Raw genomic sequence first — 18140 nt, 5'->3', positions numbered from 1 at the left:
CCCCACTATTGAATCCAGGTTCCACCCCTGATTTTGGTTATCTTATTCTTCAAACAGAGCAGAATTTATAACCTCGATTATATTCTCAGGGGAGACTTTAATTAATACAAGCAGAGCTTTGCCCTAGTTCTGAGGTGTAAAGAATAAGTTTTTGAATTCAAATCCACCGTAACTAACTCTATGCTCGATTGCTCTTATCTCCAACCGATCAAGAAGAGTTTGAATTATATAATATTTGAATTTGAATTACAACTTGTTTACATTCAAATTCTACAACTCGTTGATACTTTAACTGTAACTTAAACTCTTTTCAATCGAGAATAAAACTAACTTTGAATTCAGAGACTTATCCTCTACATGAGAAAATTAAAATTTCCTTCACAATATGTCTAATTTTATTCCCATTGAAATCAATGAAAACATTAAGTACAGAGATAACTAATATTAACATCACCTATACCCAAAAAATATCTAATACGATTTTTATTCAAAATTGCACTAAGATTTATTATTATTATTATTTTTAAATTAGTAGTTTTATATTAGGGGTTAGGACTATTACATATACCATAACTAACGAACTCGTGATCTTTTTCACTAAAGAAGTGCCGACATTAAAAATAAAAATCTATTCCTTTACCAAAAATAAAAAATAAATCTATTCAAATCAGTTCAGATTTTTCCGTGGATCCAAAAGACTTGTTCTTGAGGGGCATTGAAGTCTCACTCCAAAACGTGTATCTGGATTCAGTTATAGTGATATAATCTGACGTGATCTGATAAAAAGCTGTTCAAGTTCGAGGGAAATTTGGACTCTTCCATCTCCGAAGGTTCCTAAAACCTTTTACTCGTTCAGCGTTTCTTCTGATATTCCTATAAATACCAGAACCCTTTCTTGTTATTGGAACTTGTCAACAGGGAATCAGAGTCGTGTTGAGGATTTGCAGATTTGCTTTTTTTTTTCTTATTGTCTTCTTCACTTTCGTCTAAGTTTCACCTTCATCTTCTCATCTATTCCATTGAGAACAAACGAAATCGAAAATGAGCTCTGGATTGATCTCAGGAAGTGAACTTGGCTTTCATCATCGCTACACAACACCCAATCCTTTTTGTAGAACATCGAATGTAGAAAGATTTGGTTGTGTTTTCTTCAATACCCAGAAACCCAAACTTAGTTTCTCCATAAAAAACCGATCTGGGTCATTTAGAACCAAGGCTGCCATTAATGATGGGTTCGCTTCTAGTTTTCAGCTTAATTTTTATGAGTTGTTAGGTATTTCGGAGAATGGTTCTTCTTCAGATATCAAAAAAGCTTATAAGAAGCTGGCTAAAAAGTATCATCCGGATGTGTCGCCATCTGAAAGGGTTGAGGAACACACCCAGAAGTTCATTCTTGTACACGAGGCGTATGAGACATTGTCTGACCCATACAGGAGAGCTTTGTATGATCAGAATTTGTCAGGTGGATTGGATTTAGCTTTCTCATCTCTCAAAGGTTGCAAATTATATGAGGTATTGTTTCTGGTTTTTATCTCTTCTTCAAATTTTTCCGAATTCAAAAATTTGATTTGAAGGGGATTTTTGCTTTGTTTTGGCAAAACTGATCTGGGTTCACGAAGAGTTTTCTTTTAATGGAGAACTTCTGATTTCGGATATGGGTTTCATTATAGTCAGAGTTTAAATCTAAATTTCCTATTTAAATGTCTCTTCTGAAGTTACTTGTTCTTTTGAATCTCTCTCTTTTGTTGTTGCTTTTTTATAGAGCTTAGTGCTTTAGCAATTTAATGACTGAAGATAGACTTTGAATTCCACAGAAAAGACCCAAATAGAAGAAAAGAAAAAAAGGGATTTTGAAATTTATTTTATATCTATTTCATTAGTGTGATGAATTTTTTTTCCCTCTTTGTTGATCTTGGTTAGGAATTCACCTTTTTTTTTTAATGATAATCAGGGATTGGGTGAAACAATTTTCTGGAGACGCCAATGGGAAGCCCAACTAGCAGAGTTGAAGAGGAGGAGCATGAATTATGATTCAAAACAGAACATGTCATGGGGAGCTCAAATGCGCAGGAACAGGGAGAAATCATCAGCCAATTTATAGGCTATTGTTTTGATGTATATTCATATGTTCTCACTTCTCAGAGGAAAATTAATTAAGACCACAGAGCATGGCCTTCTTCTTCTTTTTTATTATTTTTATTTCCCAACCCTCTACTACAGATTGTACAGATGTCTTTTCTTCTTTTAATTTATATGTATAGTTTAGCCTCTGATTATGAATCCTCACAAGTTTACAAGGGGTGAAACTGATGTAATTTGATCGAGATTATGAAATTATTCTCAAGATCTGCCATTTGTGACTGTTTTTAGACTTTCTGGAAAGTTAGTTATCTATTTTGGTGTTTCGATTAAAGTTTCAGTTAGTTCCCCATCCCCCAATTATAAATACCCTAAGAAACAAAATTATTGTTGTTGCTTGAAGATTAGGTTTCTCAGTACAGGCCAACCCTACATCCTTGCTTTTGTCTTTAGAGGGTTTTGGTAATTTTTTTGGTAGTCTACTTCGGTTACAACACTATTTCCCCTCCGATCCGGGGCTAGCTTTGCTTGCTTCCCTCTTCCTCGGGAAAGACCTTGATTAAGAGTAAAGGAATAATAATTGGCGAATCGCCTTTCTTGGTCTAGTAGGCTGCCCAAAAGAGGGTCCTTCCGGTTGGAGCCAGCTTTCCTTTTCTAACCACCGTCTTTTTTCTTCAAGGAAAAAGAGGAAATTGAAGAATAGAGAAGGAAAGAGGATGGCAGTAGCTCCGGTGCTATCCCATTGGCAGCCGGTAGTGTCTTCATTTGCACTTCTTTATGATGAGAGAGAGCTCCCCGATCCTGCGGCCTTCCGGATGAGTCTTTGATACACGAGAGTCTTTGCTTGGGTTGAGCTAGGCTAGGATCCTAATAACCTCTTGACTTGAATGCCTTCCTCTTCCCGGGATCCCAGTGGCTCCTTGGCCATTCCCTTGGGGGTGAAAAGGAGTGGATTTCTCATGGTCTGAACTCGAAATCTGATCTGGAACTCAGGAACAAGCCCTTACATCCTTGCTTTTGTCTTTAGAGGGTTTTGGTAATTTTTTTGTTGTTTTTTGGATTGTAAGTTTTTCATGTTTTTAGGAGGTGTACCCATGTTGCTGACCAATTAGCTAGGAGGGCATAGTCAGTTGAATGGTCTATATCCGATTGGATTGGATTCAAGTGCTTTGTTCTCTTGATGAATGTCTTGGATTCAAGTGCTTTGTTCTCTTGATGAATGTCGTGCCACAGAGTGTCTTCTTTGATGAATGGATAGAACGATCATGGCCTATATCCCATGTTGGTGACCAATTAGCTAGGAGGGCACAGTCAGTTGAATGGTCTATATCCGATTGGATTGGATTCAAGTGCTTTGTTCTCTTGATGAATGTCTTGGATTCAAGTGCTTTGTTCTCTTGATGAATGTCGTGCCACAGAGTGTCTTCTTTGATGAATGGATAGAGCGATCATGGCCTATATCCGATCCTTGGATTCAAGTGCTTTGTTCTCTTGATGAATGTCTTGGATTCAAGTGCTTTGTTCTCTTGATGAATGTCGTGCCACAGAGTGTCTTCTTTGATGAATGGATAGAACGATCATGGCCTATATCCGATCCTTGGATTCAAGTGCTTTGTTCTCTTGATGAATGTCGTGCCACAGAGTGTCTTCTTTGATGAATGGATAGAACTAGGTCCAAAGCATCTAATTCCATAGTGCACGCCTTCGGCCAAAGCATATAGAAGGCCTGATCGCATAGCTAGGGCTTCTGCCATTAATGCAAAGCATATAGAAGGCCTGATCGCATAGCTAGGGCTTCTGCCATTAATGCCGAAGAGAGGCTGCTTCAGGTTTTGATACAACAAACACGGGTGTGCCATCACAATCTCTAAGAATGAAGCTCAACCATGTATTTCCATTTTCAACAATAAATGAGGCATCTGCATTTAGCTTCATATAAAAGAAAAAGAAAAGAATAGATACCCGACCAAAAGAAAACATAATGTGGTGGGTCACCATAAGAGGAGAGAGGGGACAATTTTATATTCCATACAAGGTGGAGACCTCTCTTTGAGACTCTGACTTTAAATTTCATCAATTAAGCCATTGTTGGGTTTTCACCATAAGTATAAAATTGATGAAATTTGCAAATTCACGTGGAATAACCCAAGGGAACTAAATTCATGTAACCAAACAAGCTCTAAATTTCACTTTTTAACTCCAAAGAAACCTTTTATTCTATTTTTAAATATTTTTTATTTTATAAAAAATTCTGAAAATATGATCAATTTATTTTAAATTTTTAGGACACACCTCTAAGATGAACCCAAATGTGACATATGACACAATAAAGGGGTAAGTAATTTTGCATCCAACACAAGAGTAGACCTAAACATTTCCACTAAAGTTTGGCCCCCTTTGTCACCAAATTCCTAAGCCAAACCCATTTCCAGCTCTTGCTAAAATCTTTCTCGTGTTGGGAATGTGGTGACCAAGGAGGCCCAAACTCTAATAGAAACCCTCATAATGGAAGGTCGTAGTCTAACGACTCTTGAAGATTTCAATTCTTTGAATTTGCGTCTTCACTATACATCAAATATTATTTTATTTTAATAGTAAAATCAATACCTTTTAGTGAAGAAGTCGTCAACTCAAAATCTAACTGTTTTGTGTTTTTATCTTCTCTCCTCACTTTCTCTCTCTTGTGTAGAGATTGATCTACCGGTCCTGAAAGTTCCAACAAACAGATAAATAGGCCGAACGGCCGGATTCGGCCGGATACACCAATATCCAAACCGAATCCGCAAATTTAGAGAGGCATGGCGTTTTTGGTTCGTAACCGTCCGATAAAATATCCGTTTTGATTGATGATTGTTTTTCATTTGTTATTATAAATTTATATTTTTGATTCGATGCGTCGAATCCGATTATCATCTATTCTTAAAGAAAATGTTAAATCTTTATTCTATCCGGATAAATTTATCCGGATATTATCCGATCCGATGCAATTATCCGTCGAATCCGTATGGATGATTTCTACCGGTCCTGAAAGTTCCAACAAACAGAAAAACATGTATGGCCCCACAAGAAAAGGAGGCGCTAGCAAAGCCAAGCCCATTACACTTACACACCAGCCGCCCTTGGCACGCGCGCAGGTCTCGCCCGGTCTTTGTCAAACCCTTCATTTCTAAGATTAATTACTGTTGAGTCTCATAATCTTTTGCCTTGCACAGAAGAGCCCAAAACTTCCAATTACTAACAAATTTGCCATTACTTCTTGGTATTTGGAATTGTTGCATTTTGTGGGCCCATTGCAGTCCAAATTTAGGGGCTTCAGAGCCCGGGCTTGCACCATGTTAACTAGTTTTTGTTCTCTTATTGCAGATATTTGGAAGCTTGCACAAAATGTTAAGGTTCGGCAAAGGTATGGCACTTCATTCATGTTAATTTTAACGATTATATGATTACTTCCCCGTAATTATTCAACTTGGGTCGCACACCTGGCTGTGGTGCGGTGAGTTTTCTAGCAGGAATTTTTTGCATCCGCAAGGTTTTGATACTGAAACCTTCTGAAGCCGACCAAGCTGGCTTATCACTTGAAAAAAAAAAAAAAAAAAAAAAAAAAGAAAAAGAAGAAGAAGTAATTCTAGAGTTATGTCTTATTGTCTATCATTTAGAATAGGGTTATCTTATTCTTCAAACATAGCAGAGCTAAATAGCATATGATATACTATTAATATGTTTAACTTTGATTATATTCTTAGGGGAGACTTTAATTAATACAAGCAGAGCTTTACCCTAGTTTTGAGGTGTTGTAAAGGATAAGTTTCTGAATTCAAATTTAAATTCAATTCCATCGTAACTAACTCTATGCTTGACCAAGAAGAGTTTGAATTATATAATATTTGAATTTGAATTACAACTTGTTTATAGTCCAATTCTACAAATTGTTGATACTTTAATTATAATTCAAACTCTTCTTAATTGGTTGGAGATAAGATGAATCGAGCATAGAGCTAGTTATGGTGAATTTAAATTTAAATTTGAATTCAGAGACTTATCATACAATGAGAGAATTCAAATTTCCTTCGCAATATGTCTAATTCTTTTCCCCCTGAAATCAATGAAAACGTTAAGTACAGAGATAACTAATAGCACAAATACCTAAAAAATCTCTAATACATTTTTTTTTTGAAAATTGCATTAAAATTTTTAATTTTTTTGAAAAAAATTAATAGTTTTATATTAGGGGTGAGAACTATTACATATACCATAAGTAACAAACTCGTGATCTTTTTCACTAAAGAAGTGCCGACATTAAACTCATTACGAATGTATCACTAAATGCCATCTTACCTGGGAGGAATGACATGGTACTTGAACGATTGTAAAGAGCTCAAGTAGGAAGGCCGCCCCCCTCCCGAGTTGCCCCCATCATCCGGATTCTTGTGTGGCGCTTGGTGTTTTAACATGTTCTGGCGGTCCGGGCCGCGATCTCCGCCGGGGGGGGCGGCCCCCTTTGCCTGTCCTTGTCCTAAAAAATGCCATCTTACCTATTTCATAAGAACCCAAAAAAATCTATTCCTTTACTAAAAATAAAAAAAAAATCTACTCAAATCAGTTCAGATTTTTCCGTGGATCCAAAAGACTTGTTCTGGTTTTTTCAAAGACCTAGTTTATAGTAACTCTAAAACTTGAGGGGCATTGAATAGACGTGATCTGATAAAAATCTGTTCAAGTTCGAGGGAAATTTGGATTCTTCCATCTCCGAAGGTTCCTAAAACCTTTTACTCGTTCAGCGTTTCTTCTGAAATTCCTATAAACACCAAAACCCTTTCTTGTTATTGGAACTTGTCAACAGGGAATCAGAGTCGTGATGAGGATTTGCAGAGTTGCTTTTTTTCTTATTGTCTTCTTCACCTTCGTGTAAGTTTCACCTTCATCTTCTCATCTATTCCATTGAGAACAAACGAAATCGACAATGAGCTCTGGATTAATCTCAGGGAGTGAACTTGGCTTTCATCATCGCTACACAACACTCAATTCTTTTCGTAGAACATTGAATGTAGAAAGATTTGGTTGTGTTTTCTTCAATACCCAGAAACCCAAACTTAGTTTCTCCATAAAAAACCGATCTGGGTCATTTAGAACCAAGGCTGCTATTAATGATGGGTTTACTTCGAGTTTTCAGCTTAATTTTTATGAGTTGTTAGGTATTTCGGAGAATGGTTCTTCTTCAGATATCAAAAAAGCTTATAAGAAGCTGGCTAAAAAGTATCATCCGGATGTGTCGCCATCTGAAAGGGTTGAAGAACACACCCAGAAGTTCATTCTTGTACACGAGGCGTATGAGACATTGTCTGACCCATACAGGAGAGCTTTGTATGATCAGAATTTGTCAGGTGGATTGGATTTAGCTTTCTCATCTCTCGAAGGTTGCAAATTTTATGAGGTATTGTTTCTGGTTTTTATCTCTTCTTCAAAATTTTCCGAATTCACAAATTTGATTTGAAGGGGATTTTTGCTTTGTTCTGGCAAAACTGATCTGGGTTCACGAAGAGTTTTCTTTTAATGGAGAACTTCTGATTTCGGATATGGGTTTCATTATAGTCAGAGTTTAAATCTAAATTTCCTATTTAAATGTCTCTTCTGAAGTTACTTGTTCTTTTGAATCTCTCTTTTGTTGTTGCTTTTTTATAGAGCTTAGTGCTTTAGCAATTTAATGACTGAAGATAGACTTTGAATTTCACAGAAAAGACCCAAATAGAAGAAAAGAAAAAAAGGAATTTTGAAATTTATTTTATATCTATTTCATTAGTGTGATGAATTTTTTTCCCTCTTTGTTGATCTTGGTTAGGAATTCACCTTTTTTTTTTTATTAATGATAATCAGGGATTGGGTGAAACAAATTTCTGGAGACGCCGATGGGCTGCCCAACTAGAAGAGTTGATTAGGAGGAACATGAATTATGATTCGAAACAGAACATGTCATGAGGAGCTCAAATGCGCAGGAACAGGAAGAAATCATCAGCCAATTTATAGGCTATTGTTTTGATATTGTTTTGATGTATATTCATATGTTCTCATTTCACTTCTCAGAGGAAAATTAATTAAGACCACAGAGCATGGCCTTCTTCTTCTTTTTTATTGTTTTTATCTAGAAATTATTTTGATCGAGATTATGAAATTATTCTCAAGATCTGCCATTTCTTAGACTTATCTAGAAAGTCATCTATTTTGATGTTTTGATTAAAGTTTCAGTTAGTTCTCCATCCCCCAATTATAAATACCCTGAGAAACAAGATTATTGTTGTTGCTTGAAGATTAGGTTTCTCAGTACAGGCCAACCCCACATCCTTTAGAGGGTTTTGGTAATTTTTTTGTTGTTTTTTGGATTGTAAGTTTTTTCATGTTTCTAGGAGGTGCAACCATGTTGCTGACCAACTAGCTAGGAGGGCCCAGTTAGTTACGGTTACAACTGAATGGCCTATATCCGATCCTTGGATTCAGGTGCTTTGTTCTCTTGATGAATGTTGTGGCTACATCACAGAGTGTCTTCTTTGATGAATGGATATAACTAGGTCCAAAGCATCTGATTCCACGTGCACATAGTCCACACACCTTCGGCTAAAGCATATAGAAGGCCTGATCGCATAGCAAGGGCTTCTGCCATTAATGCTGAAGAGGCTGCTTCAGGTTCTGATACAGCAAACACGGGTGTGCCATTACAATCTCTAAGAATGAAGCCCAACCCTGTATTTTCATTTTCAACAATAAAGGAGGCATTTGCATTTAGCTTCATATAAAAGAAAAAGAAAAAAAAAAAGATACCAGACCTATTCCATACAAGGTGGAGACCTCTCTTTGAGACTCTGACCTTAGATTCGGAACTCTCACCTAGTGAGTGTGTCTGGACCACCCTGTCCTCACTTCCCCATGTTCAAAAAGTCCATGCCAGTGCAGCAGTGCTAGACAAAAACCCTAGGTCCCTCCACTCTTTTTGATGGGTTCCATTGCAAAGTAGAAGTATAAGATGGATTATCCAAATTGTTGTCCAAGCTGGAATTTCAACACACCAGTATTATGAATGGACTTTTTAAAGCCTCTAAATTGTAGATATCAACTAAGCAGAGGCTTGCAACTATTATCTCAAATTTCTCTAAGGGTCTGTCTGGTTATCCGAATTCAGATATTTCAAATTCTTGGATTTATGAATCGAATATTTATACTTGTTTCGTTGTAAAATATCATTAGATTCATAAAATCCAACAATTTCACTTTTTTGCCTAAAAACGTGAATTAAGCCATTATTAAGTTTTCACCATAAGTATAAAATTGATGAAATTTGCAGATTCACGTGAAATAACCCAAGAGAACTGAATTCATGTAACCAAACAAGCTCTAAATTTCACTTTTTAATTCTGAAAGAAACCTTTTATTCTATTTTTAAGTAATTTCACATCCAACACGAGAGTAGACATAAACATTTCCACTAAAGTTTGGCCCCCTTGTCACCAAATTCCTAAGCCAAACCCATTTCCAGCTCTTGCTAAAATCTTGCTCGTGTTGGGAATGTGGTGACCAAAGAGGCCCAAACTCTAATAGAAACCCTCATAATGGAAGGTCGTAGTATAACAACTCTTGAACATTTCAATTCTTTGAATCTGGGTCTTCACTATACATCAAATATTTGATAAATATAAAATTATTTTACTTTAATTAATAAAATGAATACCTTTTAGTGAAAAAGTCGTTTGTTCACCATAACCTTCTTGAGTTGAGACTCCAAACTGAACTGTCTTCTGTTTTTATCTTCTCTCCTTACTTTCTCTCTCTTGTGTAGAGATTGATCTGCCTGTCTTGAAAGTTCCAACAAACAGATAAACATGTATGGGCCCACAAGAAAAGGAGGCGCTAGCAAAGCCAAGCCCATTACACTTGCACACCAGCCGCCCTTGGCACGCGCGCAGGTCTCGCCCGGTCTTTGTCATCTCTCCTTCTTTCCTATGAAAAGAAACAACATACTGTGACGAAATCAACGCTTACTGACTTCAAGAGTTCCGTTCTTAGCTAACCAGAATGGCCTCCAATTTCTGGACTTCCTCTCACTGGTGGTTTTGTCTTCATACAAGGATTCCTAGCCTTACTGGCTTCATCTTGTTTCTCTTCTTGTTCTCCATAATTTTTTAGCTAATATTTTCTGTTTTGCTTATGGTTCTTGGTTTGTGTAAAACAGTAAGCAGCTTATGGATCAGGAAGAGGTGGATGTGGTGCAGCCTCTTGACAGGGAAAGGGGCCTTACTCTTGAGGAATTCAAGTTTGTCAAGATGCAAATGGCAAATTGTATGTTTTTCACTCTTTTTTCGTTTTTGTGGATCAGCTTATGCTTTCTGCTTGCTTATTTTGTCTTTGAATTGTCTTTTGAAGTTTCTGAATTTCGTTTTGAGTTACGTTATATGTGTCTTGGCTGTTCCTCAATAGAATTTCTGTTTTGAGTGATTTCTTGGGTTTTTAGGTCATATTATTCTCTTTTTCCTGGGGAAGTAATCTTTATTAAAGTAGTGGTTCTCTTTGGCTTTATGGTTGAGCTGTCTTCCTTTGTTTGTCTTTTGCTTCAAATCTGGGCTTGGAAATATAGTTCTTGTTTTTTTATTTTTTAAAGATAGGCTATTATACTGGCATATGATGCCATTTACCTACGTTATGTTTGTCTGAACGTCAAATGTTTTTTGGAAAATTTTCCATTGTGAATTTCACTTCATAAATGTAAAATTTATATGTTGAAGAGTTTTTTTTATGCTTTTTGCCATAATAAAACATTCTAACAGTGTTCAAGAAGTAAACTTTACATGTTGACTTTTTTGAAGTGAAAAATTTTGATGAAAAATTTCCCAGTAAAATTTTATGCCAAAACAAATAAAACCTATATAGAGTGTCTTACTAAGGGATATTTTTGAGCAGCAAAATGTTTTTCATCTATAACATATTAGTGTTTTGTATCCTTTCAACTTTATCTAAGATACTCAAAGATAAACTTTTACATGAAAAAAGAATGGCAAACCCTTCATTTCTAAGATTAATTACTGTTGAGTCTCATAATCTGTTGTCTTGCACAGAAGAGCCCAAAACTTCCAATTACTAACAAATTTGCCATTACTTCTTGGTATTTGGAATTGTTACATTTTGTGGGCCCATTGCAGTCCAAATTTAGGGGCTTCAGAGCCCGGGCTTGCATCATGTTAACTAGTTTTTGTTCTCTTATTGCAGATATTTGGAAGCTTGCACAAAATGTTAAGGTTCGGCAAAGGTATGGCACTTCATTCATGTTAATTTTAACGATTATATGATTACTTCCCCGCAATTATTCATTTATAATGTGAAATGTCAAGTTGATGCAATTCTTTTGTCGTTCTGTAGCCAAGAAATGTTTTATTTATTTGGATATCTTTCTAAGTGGTATATATATATCAGCCTCTAAAATTCCCAATTCTTTGGTGATAAGGAATTATCTTAAGTCTTAACGATGTTGTAGAGTAGGTCTACATTCTACAAGATGGTCACACATTTGGAAGGAAAAAAGTTTGAGTTCCAATGATATATCTACATGAATTGGGTCATTTTGTTGGTGGATAATTTTTAGCGACTTCTCGTGATTATTATGTACTTGGGTGGTCTTATTAGTTTTCATGCTAATCTCACACCAACAACATTGTATCTTCTAATAAAGCAAGGTGGTGGCATTATTAGAAATTTACCCAGTATGGCATATTAGTATATTACCAATGATATACTGTCAATTAATCTGTTTTTATCGCAAGGACATCAGTACTGTTGAATCATGGATATGATTCAGTCTGTAATGTATGCCTTGGATTATACACTAAAGAGAACGTTATTTTAATTACTGTAGAAATATATGCTATCTAATGAACTAGTTAATTTTTCAGGGTGGTTGCTACTGCAGTTACATATATGAGACGCACCTACACAAGGTAAAGTGTGATGCCTGATGGTAGTATGAACACCCATTGCTTACCAGTTCCTACGCATGCTTTAACTGAACTATAATGGTTTTGAATCTTTTGTTTAGTGTAGTATTTACTGGGTACTTTCCTTAAATAACTCAATACTTTCTGTGACAGTATAGAACCTCATCTTTTTTTATATAGCAAATTTTTTTCTTTAAAATTTTGTTTCTTTTCTCTTCCTTTATAAAATTAATTGATAAGTGTAAGCTTTTATAGCATATTTGGGGTAACCCTTGACTAAAGTGTTGAGGTTCACTCCTAAATAGTTTATCTGTTGATGCCCATTACGTATAAGGTAAAAATGTAGCTAACAAAGGAATATAGTATTCAGGATTTTACCCATCTTAGTCAAGGTTGCCACTGTTGGGGTTTAAGCATAAAGCTTGCTTAAAGCATTACATCCTGAGTATCTAGTTTGGAATACCTAGACTGTTGCTTTCAGCTACACTAGGTTCTACGGTTAATTGGACTCTCCTATAGGGCCCATTACACCGTTGGATTGTAACCAATCCGATGACCTATTTTAGAATATAAGTTGGGTATAACTCAAATACCTCAACAATATCCTTCTGTGTTCCACATATGGCTCCAACAATGGTCTCAGAAATGTAATGTTCAAACTCAATACAGAATCATGTTGTATATAGTCTTAGTCCCACATCTAGTAAAAGTGGGAGTTGCTATCCCACATCGAAAAGAAGTGGGAGTTTGTTGAGAGTTTTAGTCCCAGTTTGAGTAGATGTGGGAGAAGGTAGGATGGGGAGAGGCTATAAAAGGATGCCTCCCACTCCACATGTAATTCATCCCAAAATCTTCCCTCTTGTATATTTTTTTATCTATAGTGGAGTTTTCTCTCTTGCCCGTGGTTTTTTTCCCTTTAAGGGTTTTCCACGTAAATTCCACGTAAATTCTTGTGTTCTTCTTTTCTCTTATTTGCTGATTGTTCTATTCGGTGGGTTTTTCATAATCCAAGAAATCATTCATAACTTACCAAAGAGAATCGTGTCCAATTAAGTCCAAATGAATACTTCAAATCAAAACATAAACTTTAGAACAAAGAGAAACCCAACCTAATTAGAAGTAGTCCTTAAAAGTGAATTTCTTATTCTCAGAAAGAACAAATACAATAGTTCCTTGCAGCCTTGAACAATTTTACTCATCAAATAAATCATCCTCATCCAGATCCATCTTTACAACTTTGATTGATTTTACTTGTTAGGTAAATCAATTCTACCAAGCCCTAGGTTTGGATACACTCCTCTATTTTTGCCATCCATTGCAAATTTACTATATATGAATTTCATAAAATATGAATTCAATAATTTGCATAAGTATCTAGTTCAACCAAAATAACTTAGTACAATCCACCAGATGGCTGAAAAAACATTTGCATTCTCATCAAGTTTCTATACAAAAGAACAAGATCTAAATGGTTTCTTTTACAAAGAACCATCCCATGTTTCCATTTGGAATGTTATAGTTATCATGTCCAACACAGTTATTGGTTGTATCATCAAATTTAGAATGACATACCCTACTATGGAAGACATATCATTAGATGTAAAATGATATAAAGATTACAGTAACATCATTGAAACATATCAACAATTTTCCTATTCCTTATTTGGAATATTAAGGTAATCAGGCTTTATACAAAGGTTGTTACATCATCAATGTGGAATGACTTCACAAACCTCTATACTCCACAATCCTATCAAATTCTCTGAAATATGTAAATTGCGATGAATGTTAACTATGGCTAGATGAAATTCGAACAATTCTAAATAACATGGAATTGAATTAAAACCTTCTTATAAGGTCTTTAATCCCATCTCCTCCACAGTTTTAAATGTTCAATCTGTATTTGAATTCCTTTGTGAGGGCATCTACCATGTTTTCCTTTGATCACACATCGACTAAAGTGATCACTTCTTGTTTTATTAGATAATTCAACCCAACCTGTCTCAGCCTTATTTGTCTCCTCTGACTATTGAAGAGTGAGTTATTGGCTATAGTTGTTGTTGCTTTATTACCACAGAACAAACTTAAAATGGTTATCTCTATCATTGTTGTTGCTTGATTATGACAAAACAAACTTAAAAATGTTATCTTAAATTAAAAAAGAAATATCTAGGATCATATCTTTTATCCTCTCTCTGCCTTCTGTTGAGGCTAGAGCATATAATTCTGATTCCATAGAGGATAGTGCTCAGAGCATTATCAGTCTGTCTCTTAGATTTTGATTCAACAGTCACTTCACCTAGTTTAAAAATATAATCACTAGTAGATTTGTTGTTTCTATATTTGAGCAACAAGATGCATCATAATTATCCCTCTAGAATTAAAGGATGTGCAGTTTAGGAAAGAGCATAGTTTGAAGTACCCTTAAGGTATCCTATTAGCCTTGTGAAGGCAACCCAGTGCTCTCTCCTAGGATTGCTAGTGAATCAACTCAACAGGCCTATTGTATAGGCTATGTCTGACTTAATGCAACTTATTGCATACAAGAGACTACCAATCAATATTTGGGTATGAGCATTTCTAGAATCATATGGTGTAATTGGACTCTACTGTAAGGCCCATTACACCGTTGGATCATTACCTATCCAATGGCCTATATTAGAATGTTAGGACCCTAGGATGAATTAGGTATAACTCAAATACCTCAACAGCCACTTCTCGCCTAGAAGAGTGGTTAATGTTACTCAGACTGCCAAAGTTAAAACCAGCTTCTGAATTGGACATTGAGTTTGGAAAATTTTGATGAATGGTACCTGTTTTGGGAAAGACTGAGCTATAGATTTCAAAGTTTCAGTCGTTAGCCATATATTCTGCTTCCCTAGTTTCAAGTTTCAACAATACTTGTATGTATAAGAACAGTGAACAGAATAGCCAATGGATTCAAGCTTAATTTGGTTAATCAGGGTTACCCAATCACAACGGAAAATCGCCAATCATCTAATTCTGACCAATGGAATCTGAATGTCAATGAAGCTGGGAATGTATACGTACTGCTCATTCTTTATTTTTCCTGATTGATGGAAATTTCCTGTGAAGGAGAAAATAAAAAAGAAAATGTGACAAATCACCGTGATGCTTTGATGGTTTCTTGGACTGGCATGAAGCTGTTTCAAAGCCCAAACTGAGATAAACAGGATCCAAATATAGAGTCAGTCCTGTAGGAAATTTAGGTATTAGTTTCGGGTTTAATCTTGCTATCTTTTTATTGGGAACATTACCATGTAGCAGGACATATTTTTCCTTGTTTGAGTTGTTATTCAGTTTCTTTGTCGGTGTCAATACGAGTTTTAGGGGAGTCTATTTATATCCAATTGTGCTCATTGACACCTGGCTTTGGATAGGAAATGAAACTTTGAGTTGAGTTAGCTTCTTGGCTGTGAGTTGCTGTGAACTAGTCGGTCAATCATGCCCTTCTTCCTTCTGTTTTTTCCCTCATCTCTCTTCTTCATAACCTTTCTCCTGTCTATGGTTGTACTCGTACATTTCTTCTTCTCTTTTATTAGCCAATTTCTTCTTCTTCTTTTCTGATACTTTGGGATTTTCCATACTTACAGGCTCACTTCCATTCTGTGTGAAACCTGCAGCCTCCCGGTTTAAGTCAAGCTTCATTAACACAGTGTATTTAATCCTGAGATTTGGACCAAAGGAAGCCCTCACCTTGGCAATCGAAGCCCTAGAGTTCCATCTCCTAGATTCTTCCCTGTTATGAGTTCTGTCAGCAGTTTCAGACATGGTTCTAAACTACCGTCAAGTTCTGTCTTTGGCAACTTCCTGTTAAATCTTCAGATTGGTGAGTCCAATAAATGTTTGTTGGGGTTGGTAACAGTGTTTTTTTCCTTGGGTTCTTCAAATAAGGGGTGGGGGCGACATCTGAAGCCTAAAGGATACTTCAAAGAGATGGCTTTCCATATCTAGTCCAAGGACCTAGAGTTGGAGGTACATCTCCTAAGGTTGTACTCCCGCCATAAGTGAGAAACTGCAGCCCCAAAGACCAACTTTCCAGCAGAATCTCAAGAAGAGGAGCCAGAGAAGGATCTCAAGATCCACAACCAATCCCAAGCAAAATCATAGGTGCATCTAGAGCAGGGCCAGATGGGGGAAATGGTTTTCTCCTAAATGGAGGTGATTCACATCTTAGACACCATTATAGCAGAGGATACAGTTGGGTTGGCAGGGATGTGAGAATGAGGAAGATTGGGCAGGGAGGCAGTGGTTTAGGGTTCTCCAAATAGTGAAGGCGTGTCGAGGAATATGACCTTTCAAACAAACCAGAAGGGACCAAGGGGCAATCTGAAGACAAGTGCATGATAGATTCCAAGATGAAGAAGAGCTGAAGACCCATGAAGAGGTGGGTAACCATATGGTGGAGTCAGAGGGTAAGGAACAGACCCGGGGGGGGGGGGGAGGAAGAGGTTGGGCAAGAACCATTGGGGATGAAAGTGGAAAGCAAAGTGGATTTGTGAATGCGGGGCATTGACCAGATAAGGACTCAAAATGTTGTTGAAGATAACCAAGTGATGCCAAGGGTCTAGCAAGAAGGTGGTAGAGGAGTCATCAAAGATTATGGTGGAGGAAGCAGTGAGAGCAAGAGGTCAAAGGAGAAGAAGTTTCCTCCAAATCTAGAATGAGTCTTGTAGAAATACAATGTTTGGCAGAATGGCTTATTGATCCATGATCTCAAGCCCTCTATTTATAATTAAGTGGAAAGTAGACTATTACAAGGAATAGAAGTTTACATGAATGCAAACTCTAATTTAACTCCTATACAAACTCTTATTAGACTCCTAATAGAATCCAACACTCCCCCTCAAGTTGAGGCATAGATATTAGTCATGCCCAACTTGCCTCCAATAGGAAGGAAATCTCTTTCTTTCAAACCCTTAGTGAAAACATCTGCTACTTGGTCTCCAGATCTTACAAAAGGCATGCAGATAAGCCCTTGTTCCAACTTTCTTTTGACAAAAAATCAGTCAATTTCAATGTGCTCAGTTCGATCATATTGCACTGGATTATTAGCAATACTAATAGCAGACTTGTTGTCACAATATAACATCATAGGGTTTGGAACTTGGACTCCAATATCTTATAGCAAGCCTTTCAACCATTATAGCTCACAAACTCCACGAACCATAGCTCTATATTTAGCTTCGGTACTAGATAAAGCTACCACATTCTGTTTCTTACTTCTCCAAGTAACTAGATTACCTCCAAAAGGTACAGTAACTTGAAATTGACTTTCTGTCTGGAGATCCAACCCAGTCTGCATCAGTGTATGCTTCTACTTTTAGATTATCGGTGGGTGATAGAAGTATTCCTTTTCCAGGAGTTCCCTTCAAATACTGTAGTATTCTGGTAACAACCTTCATATGAGCTAAATATGGGTCATGCATGAATTGGCTCACTATCCCTACAGCATAAGCGATGTCTGGCCTGGTGTGGGACAAGTAAATAAGCTTCCCTACCAACCTTTGGTATCTTCCTTTGTCCACTGGTTCTCCCTCTTTTTCTTTCAGTTTAGCTCCAGCTTCAATAGGGGTATCAACTGGTTTACACCCCGACATTCCCACTTCTGATAATAGATCTAGGACATACTTTCTTTGGGATAGGAATATACCTTTATTTGATCGAGCCACCTCAATCCCTAAGAAATACTGTAACTTCCTTAGATCTTTAATTTCAAATTCTCTGCCAAGAAAGTCTTTCAACTTTTGAATTTATTCACCATCATTCCCTGTGATGACAATATCATCTACATAAACAATGAGAAGTGTGATGTTAGTACCTGACTTCTTGACAAATAGTGTATGATCAGCATTACTTTGCTTGTACCCAATAGAAGTCATTGCCTTCGGAAGGCGTCCAAACCATCATCTAGGAGACTGTTTTAACCCATATATTGACCTCTTCAACCGACAGACTTTCCCTGCAGTATTGTCAATGGAAAAACCATGTGGGATTCCATATAAACCTCTTTTGCTAACTCCCCATGTAAGAAGGCATTCTTTACGTCTAGCTGGTGCAAGTTCCAGTGTT

The 18140-nt window shown here is 36.6% G+C and overlaps 3 protein-coding genes and 1 pseudogene across 4 annotated transcripts in view; 3 read left to right on the top strand and 1 right to left on the bottom strand.

Annotated features, from left to right (window-relative positions):
* The first annotated feature begins 716 nt into the window (after nucleotides 1–716).
* LOC149010331 (chaperone protein dnaJ 20, chloroplastic-like) lies at nucleotides 717–2473 on the top strand. Its single transcript, XM_089162071.1, has 2 exons — nucleotides 717–1512; nucleotides 1952–2473. The coding sequence occupies exons 1-2, from the start codon at nucleotides 1042–1044 to the stop codon at nucleotides 2099–2101; spliced, it is 621 nt and encodes a 206-aa protein (XP_089018197.1). The 5' UTR covers nucleotides 717–1041; the 3' UTR covers nucleotides 2102–2473.
* Nucleotides 2474–2508: 35 nt separating this feature from the next.
* On the bottom strand, nucleotides 2509–6530 carry LOC149010330 (uncharacterized). Its single transcript, XM_089162422.1, has 3 exons — nucleotides 6415–6530; nucleotides 5527–5653; nucleotides 2509–2733 (listed from the first exon to the last, which is right to left on the bottom strand). The coding sequence occupies exons 1-3, from the start codon at nucleotides 6528–6530 to the stop codon at nucleotides 2509–2511; spliced, it is 468 nt and encodes a 155-aa protein (XP_089018548.1).
* A 212-nt stretch (nucleotides 6531–6742) lies between these two features.
* Nucleotides 6743–8591, top strand: LOC149010329 (chaperone protein dnaJ 20, chloroplastic-like; annotated as a pseudogene). Its single transcript, XR_016174655.1, has 2 exons — nucleotides 6743–7510; nucleotides 7951–8591. The product of XR_016174655.1 is annotated as a chaperone protein dnaJ 20, chloroplastic-like (transcript).
* A 1387-nt stretch (nucleotides 8592–9978) lies between these two features.
* LOC149010328 (cyclin-C1-1-like) overlaps nucleotides 9979–18140 on the top strand; it is a 28653-nt gene continuing 20491 nt past the window's right edge. Inside the window, exons 1-4 of the mRNA XM_089160340.1 lie at nucleotides 9979–10169; nucleotides 10295–10401; nucleotides 11326–11365; nucleotides 12006–12050. Coding sequence (XP_089016466.1) covers nucleotides 10138–10169; nucleotides 10295–10401; nucleotides 11326–11365; nucleotides 12006–12050 — 224 coding nt within the window. The 5' untranslated portion in view covers nucleotides 9979–10137. The remainder of the gene's footprint in view (nucleotides 10170–10294; nucleotides 10402–11325; nucleotides 11366–12005; nucleotides 12051–18140) is intronic.

The sequence above is a fragment of the Hakea prostrata genome, chromosome 7, assembly GCF_041222555.1.
Source record: "Hakea prostrata isolate BN-2017 chromosome 7, UWA_Hpros_2, whole genome shotgun sequence".
Taxonomy (NCBI): Eukaryota; Viridiplantae; Streptophyta; class Magnoliopsida; order Proteales; family Proteaceae; genus Hakea; species Hakea prostrata.
This window is presented reverse-complemented; position numbering and strand designations above follow the sequence as displayed.